The sequence below is a fragment of the Halyomorpha halys genome, unplaced genomic scaffold, assembly GCF_000696795.3.
Source record: "Halyomorpha halys isolate HHAL.00 unplaced genomic scaffold, Hhal_1.1 Scaffold622.1, whole genome shotgun sequence".
In the NCBI taxonomy this organism is placed as follows: domain Eukaryota; kingdom Metazoa; phylum Arthropoda; class Insecta; order Hemiptera; family Pentatomidae; genus Halyomorpha; species Halyomorpha halys.
Window position 1 is genome coordinate 159,316 of NW_027106831.1, and position 13,826 is coordinate 173,141.

The 13,826-nt window shown below is 32.6% G+C and overlaps 1 protein-coding gene across 1 annotated transcript in view; it reads left to right on the forward strand.

Annotated features, from left to right (window-relative positions):
- pasha (partner of drosha) overlaps positions 1 to 13,826 on the forward strand; it is a 119,097-nt gene that overhangs the window by 26,381 nt on the left and 78,890 nt on the right. Inside the window, exons 3-4 of the mRNA XM_067045129.1 lie at positions 1,006 to 1,242; positions 4,353 to 4,491. Of these exons, the coding sequence (XP_066901230.1) occupies positions 1,006 to 1,242; positions 4,353 to 4,491 (376 nt within the window). The remainder of the gene's footprint in view (positions 1 to 1,005; positions 1,243 to 4,352; positions 4,492 to 13,826) is intronic.

Genomic DNA, 13,826 nt, shown 5'->3' on the forward strand with positions numbered 1-13,826 from the left:
TATATATATATCTGTTGTACTCAGTGAGCTATTGATAGATTAGCAAATAGTAAGTCATATTATTCTATCATGATATATTTTCCTGGCCCAAAAAAATAAACGCTAAAGTGAAATATTGAAATCAAATTATCAGCCTTACTGTGCATTTTATAACAACTTTTTAATATTTAAGAACAAATAGTGCAACTAACACATTGAAGTTGGTAAAAGTAAGTTTTAAGTAAGTAAAAGTCTATATTGAACAAGTATTGGAAAATCAAATTTTTTTAGGGACCACGTGTCCGGAATACTGCTATCAAAAGTTGGGTCTGGAAACTTATTTTCTTCATGAGCCTATATCTCAAAAACTTAATAAGTGATTAAAAAAATAGTTTTGAACATATATTTTTCTTATCTACCTATACCTCGCTGGAATGCATCTTACACTGCACAGTGTATAAAAATAGTATGCATTTCACACCCCTTCTCATCCCTTAGACTATGCCTATGTAAATGGATTGCGACACACTTTTAAGAAAAAAAGTAGGTCTTATTTATTGAAAAGTTGGCAACCTCTGCTCTAGACTATGCCCTTACAAATGGTTGTTAGCTAGATAATAATATACCTAAGACCCCAAAATGTACCCCCTATTTCACTTATTCTATTAATTGATAGCGTAACCTTATGTTTCCCTGTGAGGAAAGGTTAGGGGTATGTTAAAACTTCCCCCCCCCCTTTTTTTTTTTTTGAACACCAAGATATGTCACCTTTTCCCTTTATCGTATCCTTTGTCCTCAGGTAAGAACTAGTATGAGCCTTGTTCATGGAGCCTCTTATTAGTATTGCCTGGCTCTTTGCTGTGTGCAGTTACTGCATTTTATTAATAAATGTTATATTTATTAATTTATTTGTCTTCCAGGTTTATATAGTAGAAGATGTTCAATTCTATCTGTAAATCTAGTTTTAAATAATACATCTGAATGATCCATTTATATATATATTATTATTATTTTTTTTTTTTCAAGAACCTCATTAATGTATCAAAGTCAAAAATGGAATCAGTGGGAACATGGAAGTACACCTATCAAGAATTGAATAAACAATTTACAGATTCTCCCTCTTGTAGTGTAAAAGGAACTGTAGAAAATCCATGTTTAGATCAAAAAGATCCTGAAAATGTACCCTCTACTAGCAGGGAGTTCACAAAAGAAGAAGTTGATATTGATATAAGTAATATGATCTCCAATCCTTATTCCTTTGATGTAAGTATATTCTATTTTTTAATATAATTAGTTCCAACAAAAATAGTTTAGAATTCATGTCTATAAGATATAATAAATTCAGGAATATATATATACTAAAATTCACATTTATTTAATTTATTTTACTTTCATTTCATTCTGAAATGATTAACCATTAATTAACCTATTTTTTTAAAACATATAGCATTTTATTTTAATGAATAAATATAATGTTGTTCTCATGAGAGTTGCTTAAGAATTGAGAACCTTACATATATAATAGTTTATCTTTAATTTTTATTTTCTCGTGTTCTGTTTCAAACGCTAGTAAAATTTAAAAATCTGTCCTATGCATTATTCTGTATTGGAATGTTGTATTGGCTTACCTTATTTTAACTAAAAAAGTCAGCACAGTTAGTTTGGGAGACACCTTTAATAATTATATATTAAAGATGTAAATTATTATATCATTTTTTTTTTTGTGTGATTGAGTTGTGCCGTGTAGGAGATTTGTAAAATAATTTCTTCATTCAGGTTGCTGCACAGATTTTTTTTTTTTTTTTTTTTTTTTTTTTTTTTTTTTTTTTTTTTTTTTTTTAGTTATGGTTGTACATGGCTTTTTACTGTTGATAACATTGATGTATATCAAAGAAATGAATGTACTTTGTTACATTGTTTTTTACTATTTAGTTATGGGTACGTGATACTTAAAACTGTGTATCATAATTGAATTATTACTCTCCCAGGACTTCATCCATAATCACTATCCTTGTCTGATAGACAAGATATATATTAGGGGTATTCATGGTATTTAGTTTAACATGTTAAATGGAAAAACTCATGTTAAATTGAAAAAAATTGCCTTCTTTTGCCGTGGTAAAACGAAATAACATGCAACATGGCTGAGAGTCTGTTACTTGGTCTGTTAAATGGAGAATGACGTCACACAATAGACCAGTTGAGCTCGCCACCATTTTTGTTTGTTGTGTCAGGTTAGTTCTTTCATATTTGTGCTAGTTATTATTTCATACCCCTGTTATTAAATCACAATGGATAATTTTAATAATACAACGGAGAAAAAAAACAGAAGAGGTATTAGCAGACCACCTTGTGTTGGATAGGGAGCAATTTGAATTTGAAAAGGAAAGGATTGCGGATGAGCTGAAGCTTCGTAAAATCAAAATACAAAAAAAATTTGAATTAAAAAAATTTAAACTAGATCTTTTAAAGAAGTCCGATTGACAAAATAATTAAACTTAAAAATATTTATAATTATGTATGTATTCTTACTTATGTATATATTATTTATGTATCATTAATTAAATAGAGCAATTATACTTTATAAAAAGTGGAAATCATTTAAGACCTCAGCAGGCCCTCTCTCCCTCAAATAGATGTAAGCTTTTTATTTTTGTTCATGATTGATTTCATGTCAAATCATCACATTTCAAATACTTTTTTACCTCATTTTCTCATAATCTAATAAAATTTGACACCAAAGTAGTTTCCATAAAGCTTCCTGGCACCTAAGAGGAACATCCAAGTTTTATTAAATTATGTTCACCAGTTTTGAAATTATAGCTCCATAGCTTTCTAAATTGTTAATGGCTAGTTTTTTAAATACAAATAGCTTCACTCATGATTAAGGTAGAAACATGGGAGGAGTGACATTTTGTAGCTATTTAAATTAAATTTTACCTGACATGTAACATGCTGTATATGCTTGTTAGAAAAATTTTCAAAGAAATTACTGAAAATAAGTGATTTTATTCTTAAACAATACATAAGGTTTGAAGATAGGAGGATAATGGGTTCATTAACACAATAAATACTAATCTGGATTATCTCTCTAGGAAGTCTGGTGAGTCAATTCTTTTAAAAATGTTTTGAGGTTAATCACTTCCATCATTTGAAATAAATTATTATTTATTTCAAATGATGGAAGTGATTAACCTCAAAAAAATTTTAAAAGAATAAATACTAAAAAAGTGGGTTATAGACATAATAACAACTTTTATTAGATATCATTTTTCTTAGAACATAATAATTTTATTCAAAGATGTACAATAAAATATTGAAAATTAGTAACAACCTAAATTCAAAGATTATTATCAGGCAATTATCCAAGTATCCATGAGGGAATAAGTCACTGAAAAATTTCAAATAAAGCATTCCGTTTGGCATGACCACTTATGTTATCATCTTGATTTGCACCAGGATCCTCATCTTCAGCCTCATCGGTTGTCAGAATTTCTTCTGCAAATAATTGTTCTGTAGGCCGCAGGATGTTGTATAATATACAGCAAACACTAAACCAAGCGCATGCAAACTTGATTGACTCTTAATTGGAAATTCTAATATTCAATTCCTTAAGGCTGTTGAACTTTCCCTTTATTATACCTAAGGTGTGTTCGACTTTTTCACTTTTTTCGACAAGTTCACTCTCAAAAGAGATTTAAACCTATCTTCATCCAAGTTTTGTGATACTGAAGATCTCCAGTGCGTAGATTTTAATACTGATCCTCTGAGATAAGGAACTTTATATCTGAATGATAGAACATGGAAAATACTTTCAATACAGTTGTCAATTAGCTCATCTTCATTCTCTTCCTCAGAAGTTTAAAGATCAATAAGACACTCATAAGCTAAACTTTCACACAAATTTCACTTTTCACTCACTCTAGGCATGTTGTAATAAATTGCTTAAATCAAAACTGAAACTTAAATCAAATTCGAAGTAAACAATAACAATAACATGAGGCTCTGGAAGGAAAGGTTATAAACATAAAGGCTTATAAAACAAGTTGCTAAGAAAAACCGCTAGGGGCTCTTATGCATTTAACGTTTAACATGAATTCAAATAGGGCTGCTCACAATCCTATAGTTATAACATTTAACATGGTAAAACATTTTACATTTAACATAACATCATGAATACCCCTATTATATTATTTGTTCATTAATTAAATTTGCTTTCCCTTGAATCATATATGATTATGTTGATACTAAACCTGATTTAGAATGTTCTGTTGTACTTTTTAATTTTGAACCATTTATTTGATGGAAACAAATACTTGTTGTATAATGGTTATTTATAAAATATCTTTATGAAAATATCCTCAATTTTTCAGGAAAATGAAGATCTCAGGGTATTTCAAGTTCTCGATGAATGGGGGTGTGAAGGTTCAGATGTTGATGAAAGCATAGACCAGCCTTCAGAAGTAGAATTTGACATAAGCGACAATGAAATCGAAGCTATGCTGGAAGAAGGTCAGAGAAGCCACATAATTTTTTTTTTCATCATTTAAAACTTTTACAATATCTTATTCCTTTCTTCAACTCGAAATAATTCTATAATTATAACTTAACCTCAGATTTTAATTATTTTGTATTTATCTTTTTCTTTTTTCTCACAAATAATAATAAAATTTATCTAATAAATAAACCTGTCACTGATGACTGATGACGTTTTTTGCTAGACAATAAAACAACAAAGTATCTAATTCAACTTGAAATTCTACTTATTAAATTTTGTTTAATATTATTTTAAAGTTAAAGGTTTTGTTTATTATATACATACACATACATCTACCAAGTTGTAATATTTGTTCTATAAAAATACAGAAATTACTTCCTTCTTATTCTGTTTTAAAAATTATTCACATACTACTACCTTTTAATATCTATGTATTGTAAAATAATTAAAAATAGTTTTAGTTTAAACTATTTATATTGGTAAATATTATAATCTGCCTCAATTAAAACCAATAATACAGTCTGGTTAATTTATGAATAGTTATTGCAACTAAATAACTTTAACCTTAAGTAGTTATTTTTATTGTTTTTTTATTATAAAATTATATCTTATTGAGATATTTAAGTTCTTTTCTACTCTAACCATTACCTTTAAACTCATTCCTCATATTTTTATCTTGTAAGGTAATGTTGAATGAGATAATTTAGTTTTAATTATTTATTTTCTAAAATCTTAGTTATATTCATATCTAATTTAGGCTATTAGATGAAAGTTCATATTTTACTGTTAAAATAGTTATGTATTATGTTAACTCAGTGTGTATAATATATATTGCATTGAAATTTATTATTTAATTATATATCCACTTTTCATATTTAGCTAGATTTGAAATGGTTGATTTGGATTTGTATAAAAACATTTTGAATATGTTTCTAAATAAGCACTAGACCAAATATTTGTCTCTCTGCCTCTCAGCCTATCTGATTCTCACCCCACTTCTTTATCTCCTTTTGTTCTCTACCATCTTTTGAGTTTGCCTAACTTATCATTTTCTCTCTTTGCTTCCTCATTTTTATTTGGTCTGTCCCTCATTTTATAATCATCCTATTATTATTATTTTATTTTATACTTTACTTTTGTAAAATATAGTTAATTTTATGTGTTATTTTTCACTTTTCATCTATGTTTATTCATCCCTGCTTTCTTATTTCTTATATTTACTTGTATAAATTACTTTTACTTGTATAAATTACATGACTGTTTTTAGCTGGATTTAGTTTCATTAAATATTTCTTCTTTATTTAATTTTAACTACATTCTGTCAGAAGTAAGTCATTGATTTATTTCATATTATCCTTAATTTTTTTGATTTTATTTTTCCTTTCATTTTTTTCATTTATTGTTACTGTTTCATTTTAACTGCCCTCTTGGCCATCTTTATCCTGATTAGTTTGGTCAATTACTTCATACAAAATAAAGAAAAGTATCTTATATACATATATATGTTTAGATTCATTAAACTTGTATTTATTCTCTTCGAAATTGAGTTTTCCGTTTTAAATTTTGCTGATGACCATGTTATAATCACTCATTTATATAAGGAATCAGTTACATAAAAATGTAGTCATTTTTCATTGATTTTATTAATTTTTAGTTAAGATAATACAATGTTCCTGACCTCAATGCCATTTGTTTCGTTGCAGGTAAAATTATTGAATATTTTGTAAAATAAACCTTGGTTTGGTTTACAGTCTAATCTCTTTCCAGTATTTGATCTGTATTAATTACTACTTGAAATAATAGTTGTTGGTTCCTACAGCTTATTTTCAAAAATACTTTTTATTTATTTAAAAAATATTTTAAATCTAATTTTGGAGCACGTATTCCAGTTCAGCTTTAAACATACAGTTTTAACAAAATACCTTAATCCATTTTCTTAAAAAGAATATTTTATTTCATTAAGTAATTCATTTATTGCTGCAAAATGCATCTTATGTACCAGCTGGTGCATACAAATATTTAAATGAATTTTACTTTTAAAGATTAATAAGAAAATTTTACTTTTAACGATTATATTGAAAATTTTCTTAATCCCTATTTATTTTTTAGTTTTTAAAACATGGTATAAAAACTAATCATCTCTATCATATTAAGGATAACTTAAAAAATTATAAATTATATCTATGCTGGATTTTTTAAATACAATGTTTGTATTTAATTCACTTTTATGTAGACCTAAGTTTAGTCAGCTTATGTTCTGAAGTTCATCTCTGCTTTGTACCTAACACAAGAAAAGGTATTCCCGTTTCACATGGTGGTTCGTCATGACTTCTATATGTGCGGGATGTAATATATCCTCATTTTTTGAAGGATCATCCTATCTCACATGTGGGATTGTCATGGCTCCTGCATGTGCGGGATTTAATACGACAAGGAGATGAAGAATTATCTTGAACCTCTGCCAGCTGTGTGAAGTTAAGATTATTGTTTTATTAGAAAGTTAAATTATTAACTTTCCAATGTATTATTTTATTTTTGTTGAGATAAACTGATCTTAATTCACAAAATAATTAAAAATAATTTGTGTTATAGTTATATATATAATTATATATTGAAGTAGTAATTCTTCTTCTTAATGTATTTGAATATATATATTACTTGTTATCAACTCCTATTATGTTACAGATGATTTTAATAATTAATGATTTTGGTAACTATCTAAAGTATATTAAATATATCACTATATTATTAATTAAAATATTTAATTTTTTTATTAAAATATTCCACTAGTAGTTACTGGTATTCTTGTTTTAATTTTTGTCGCCCATATTTTTAAAAATATATACTTTTTATTTTAATTTATTCAGGTTTCAGATAATATTAGGAATTATATTTCAATATAAGGATTCATGTCATAAAAGTAATAATATGAATGTCCTGTTTTTAAAATAATCATTTCTTTCCCCTTTTTTATCATTATATAATTTTTATCTACCCTTTTGTTTTATTTACAGTTTCAATATTTTATAATAGGATTATTATCTGGAATCTGTTCCCTAACTTCATTATTATTATTCCTTTGGGGTCTATACTTACATAAAACACAGTTAGTAAATAGTTTGATTTTATATTGTTTACTACTTTGTAGCTGACAAAATGGATGTTTATTTCAGGCCGGATTTTAAAACTTATTGAAGGAATACTGTACACAGTATGTCATAGGCTATAGGTCATAGAAACTAGCAAAAAAAGTTTTAGTAAAAGTTAATTATGTGAACTCGCCTGATACAAAACTGGCCTTTGGACGTACCAAAACTGGTGTTCTTGTAGCTAAGTTACATTAAAAGTATTGTATGAAACTTGAAAAAAAAAAAACCACTTTTACTTAGTTTGTACATTTGAAGTCACTAACATATGGACACTCAATAAGTAGTTAATTGATATAATATAAGTATAATAATAATAATATAAGGAGGCATTAGACTATAGAAAATAATTCAACAGTGTTGATAGATTTGGATTCATTACAGTTTACCTAAAATCCTTAAATCGTGTAACAAGGTTTTTCTACCTAAAATCAAAAATGAGCTATGATACAATTTTGGAATTGCCATTTATTATTACTGTTAGATGGTTATTGTAATAGTTTATTTATTTTTTTTAACAGTTGATAGTGGGGGAGGGGTGTATAGTCTCATTCAAAAGACAGCCTAAACTATGAACAATAATAAATAATAAAAATCAATTTAAAAAATAAATAAATAATAAAAAATGATAATATTTATTTAAATAAGAATAAGGAAAAATATTTTATAGAGTTAATAAAATAAATAGTTGATTGATTCTGAAAAAATTATTTGAGAAAAAGAAAGATAAGAAAAAAATAATGATTGTAAAAATAAATAAATATTGAGTTTCTAACAGGACGTCTTTCATCAGTTTGGGCTTGGGCTTAAGTATTCGTGATGAGGTTGGATTGCCTAAGTTATAAGTTACTGCACCTGTTGGTAGCTGGAAGTGGAATTTTGTAAAAAAATTTTTTTATCAATCGTCCATGATTCCGCTTGTAGTTCAAGGTATTGTCACTGTTTTGGGGTGGGGGGACTGACTGTTTCATTGTCGGCGCAAACCACTGGTCATACTTATTTGATTGTACTATTAGATGATATGTAATACCAAAAATTTAGATCTCTAACACTTTGACTGCTGAAAAAGAAGACCTGAGAGTCACGCTCTCAACACACAATTTTAATATTTGATTCTCTGACAAGAGAACCGTCACTCGATTTCAGATGACATGGTAGCCAAAGTGTTAAGTAAGTAGAAATAATTTCCATATAGCTGAAAATTAAAATAATTAAAATTTAACGTATGTTCATTTATTATTATTTTAATAACAATTATAATTAATAACGTATTATAAACATAATTTTTGTTCAATAACATAAACATAATAATTCAGTGTTATAAATGTAATTCAAATTCAATTAAATTAACATACAAATTCAATATTATTTTATTTATAACTTCATTATTTATTGTTTTTTGTATAATTTGTTAAAGCATTTCAAGCCATGTTGGCTGACCCTTGCAATGCCCACAATACGACAACGTTTGTAGTTTTGTTATTGGCATAATCCCTGCCCTTTTTCTTGTACAAATTTTTTTAGCATTCCTTGCATCGTTTACAAGACTTTCTAGCAGATCCCTCATATGATTGATGAACATGTTTATGTTCCCTAAGTTGTAGCTTATTCATATTTTGAGTGCCCCATCTTTTATGAATATGGCATGCATTCATCAGGGAAGTTCTACATATCAATTGTATTGCTACTTTTTGGTTCCATTTAATAGTTTTTTTATGTACAACTATAATACTTCAATATTTGATCTAATAAATCAACACCTTTTTTTGCAATATTATAATCAAACACAGCATCAGGCTTTACTTTGCCATTTGTTCCTTGCACAAATTTACACCCATGATTCTTTGAAGGAGGTAGTTAACATGCAAATTGGTCTTAATTCTGTCCATTTCAGAAATTTTACAATGCTGCAATTTTCGAAACTCTTAATTCCACCACGTTTTTGTTGTTCCTGCGGTGGTAGAAATTGTTTGTTTATTTTTGCAGTACCACAAATAAATGTATTTTTCTCTATAAGTTCTTCACCCAAAGGGACACTTGTATAATAACTGTTAGTAAGTAGTATGTGGCCCTCAAATAATAAGCCATTTAGTAATCTCATTACTACATCATGAGAATGTGATTTTTCAATGTTTGTTTCATTTTCCCGGGCCTAAAGTTCGATATTATAAGTGTAACCTTCAGGCAAACATAATTTGTATAATTTTATGTCATACTTGTGTTGCTTGCCTGGGATGTATTGACAAAAACCTAGACATCCTCTCCATGGAACTATACTTTCATCGATAACAATATTTTTTCCAGGATTAATAGCATTTTGAACATCTATACTAGAGATGCGACATCGATAAAAAAACATCGATGTTCTAAAGACTACGCATGCTCCGGCCAGTCAGAAGTGCTTTTTCAATCAACCAATAGGACATGAGCACCAAAAAACATCAATGTTTTAAAATATCGTTGGTTACAATAAATTACCCGAAAAATATGGATGTTTTTAATCAACTATTTCAGAAACATAAGGTCTGTTCCAACCATCACGCATTTTACGGCCTGTCAGAAGTGGTTTTAGAAACAAAGAATCCGACATCGACTACAAAAAAAATCGATTTTTTTTAAAATATCGTTGCTTACAATACATTACCCAAAAGACATCGATGTTTTGGATTTCCATTTTATATTGAATAGTGTCAGAGCTAATACTCAGAAACAAGACAAATTTATAATCTTCTGTAATTTTATAAATTTTTCATTTTATTCTTATATTTAAAAAAGTAATGAGTGTTATTATACTGTTTATTTATGTAATTATAAATGTTATTTCAATTTATAAAAACAGTAGAACACCACTTATCAGGATTGAGGCATCGGTGCTTAATCCATTGTGTATAAAAGAATAAAACTGCAATTTTAATTTAACTCGTAGATCAGGTAAAGATTAAAATACAACCAAAACTTAATAAATAAGTGACATATGTATTAATTTATGATGAAATTTAATTTATTTGATCAATTTCAAACACATTTTTAAAATATTCTGTAAATATGTGATTTAATTTAAGTGAACAAACAATCTTTAAGTTTTTAATAGTTATTTGTTAGTTATGTTTTAAGAAATTAGGATAAGGGCAGACATTTCTCTCCATGCATCTAATTTTTTTTTTTTTAATTATAAAATTTATCTCTGGGCTTCCACAGTACTGGATAATTGTGGTATACTCCAGAAGATAATTCCTAACTATTCTGAGATAATTCCTTTTGACTTAAGAAGTAAAATGTTGAAAGAAGTTAATAAATAAGCCAAATTTTAATCAAGTAAAAGTGTAAATAACTTAGCATGACTTGGCAAAAAAAAAGCATCAACTGGAGAGGATTGTCATCGAGAGAGGAATTGGCTGATATGGTTCTGTTGAAACAAAGCCCTCACTCATCTGAGCATAAATGACCATGCACTAACTTTAATATACCTACAGTCCTTAGCAAAACTGTTCATTTCGGTTCGGACCACCCTGCACTTATCTGAGCAAAACGGGTGTTTGAGTGTGCTTATTTGGTGTGTTCACTCAAGTGAATACGAGACCTTACATGTGTACCTACACATTTTTTAGTCAGGTCTGCCTCATACTCTCAGCCAACAACTAATTAAAGAGAGGATAGAGGGCTGTTTCTGTGCCGGGTACAGTATGTGATGACATACAGTGAATTTTTTTTTTTTTTTGTTCCCCCTTCCTGGCATTGCTGCCATACGGGGTTCGTCAACAGTAGGGTAGTGCGTTAGGGTTGCGCATGCCACTGCTGCCAATTAACATCTTTTTTTTTTAACACTTTATTTTCATATATACAAAATTAATGGTGGACCATTTAATTTTTGGGGACAATTATTATAAAAACGTGGTGCAGCCCAGCACTCGTTTGAGTGCCTTAAGATGGGGCTACACCTTATCCATCAGCATCTTTCCAGTACGTCCAACACGCCTGGTCTGCATCCGTCCGGTTGTCACCTCCAGTGTGCAGCCTAGTCCAGCCCTCCTGGTCTCAAACTGCTTCTTCGCTGTCATCTTGATCTTCATCTCCCATTGGTGGCTCTTCCCAATGTAAAGTGCGTTGGCCTGACCACTTCCCTCCACACGTAGATGAATTCCCTGAAGTACGGGTAGTTATTCTCTTCCATCAGCAGAGGGAAGTCCGACTCGGCGAGGGCGAAGATCCCACATTTTCTCGACAACCTGGCACGGTGTCCTTCCATCGCGGTGCAGTCCAATACCACGTGCTCTGCTGTTTCAGGGACCCCACACGTCGGGCACCGGGGGTCGATGTTCTTTCCGAAGCTTTGCAGCTTTCCCCGGAATCCTCCGTGTCCTGTCAGGATCTGCGAGACCCAATAGTCTGGGATGACCCAACCTGCTCTCAGTCTTGACTGGACGGTGAGGAAGAATTTCCTCAGCGTCGCACCCTTTTCGCTTGTCCGCCACCGTCCATTCCACTCCTCAATCAACTCCTCCCGCAGGAACTTCTTCCAAAGGTTCGGGGTTTCGCCGATCCTCTCCTGGAGTCCCGCCGGTAGCACTCCCAGCCCCTGCCTCTTCACATCATACTTCGTAGCATCCTCCTTGAGGATGAGGTCCAGGGGCATTGCTCCGGCCAGCACCTGCACCGCCTCATGCGACACCGTTGCTGGGGGTGTCGAACTCTTGCAACCGCTGGAGTACGCGCGGCCACCAAACACTATCGAAGGCAGAGGATATGTCGAACAGTATCATCAAGACATATTTCTCCGCCCTCCCTTCTACATCCTCACACACTCTCAGCAGTGCATCCGTTGTTCCCTTGCCACGGGTCGAGCCGTATTGCCGTGGGTGACTCGCAGCACTGAGGACTGGTCTGAGGCTATGCACTATCATATGCTCCAGGACCTTGCTGATAACAGGGAGGAGGCATATAGGCCGATAGGCCTTCGGCGATTCCTTATCCTTGCCTCCCCCTTTGTAGAGCAGTCTCAAGTCTGCAATCCTCCCCCTGCTCGGAAAGTACCCCTTATCCAAGCAATCATTGAAGATTTCCAACACCTCCTCCTCGTTATATGGGGCACTGTTCCTGAGGATTGCAGCGTCCAAGGGGTCGAGTCCCGGAGCCCTCCCAATCCTCTGCCTGTCCATGGCAAGACGTAGGTCCCATAGATCCCACGGTGGGCATAGGTCAGTACCTGGTGGGTATGACGTGGTGCATCTCACCATACTCTCCTCTGCAGTGTCCTGGGACGGATCATCCCTGGGGTATGTATAATCGATGCACATAATCGCCGTTTCTTCCAGGGTGGTTGCCTGGGCTCCTCCAACTTTGATGGCAGCCATCATTTGTATTGGCTTAACCTTGCCCAGCACCACCCTGTACGGGATGCCCCAGGGATTCTTCTCCGACTCCTTGACGATGAACTCGTCCCAGGACTTCTTCTTCTGGTGACGCACGCTGTTTCGGTATACCCTATACCTATGCTTGCTTTCCTCTCCGAGTGCAGCTCTCCTCTCTTCATCTCTGCACTCCTGGTACCTGCGCCTGGCCCTATAGTACTCTCTCTTCAGCTGCGTCAGGGCCTGCGTCCACCATGGGACCAGACGTGCTCTCGCCCTGTGGCACTGAAGGGTAATATTGGCCGCTTGGGTGATGGTGCCCGTCAGGGTTACCACTCTGTGGTCAATTCCTGACTCTTCCTTCATCGGCGCCACCTCCTTCCATTCTCTATCCACCAATATCCTCTCCAGTTCACTAGAGAAGGCTCTCCACTTCACCGATCGGGTCACAAAGCCCCTTACCTCCTCTAGGGCTCCGCCTTCCTCCTCCACTACACTGAAGGCTATGACCCGGTGGTCGGACCTTAGGGCCCAGTCAGCTATTTGCCCCACCATGGGAGCCGTGGCCAGTGTCACGTCTATCCAACTCTGGCCCCTCACACCCACGAATGTGGGGCCAGAGGGCTCATTCATAACGACGAGCTGACACCTAGCCACGCTCTCTTCCATCAGTCTCCCTCTGGCGTCTGTGCTAATCGAACCCCAGGCTGTGCTCCTCGAGTTGGTGTCGGAACAGACTATCGCTTTACAGTACTTGCGTACGACAGCCTCCACAGCAGCGATACTATCGTTGATGTCTTCGTTGTTCCTTCTAGGTGGCATGTACGACGAAACAAGGGCGAAGGAGATCCTTCC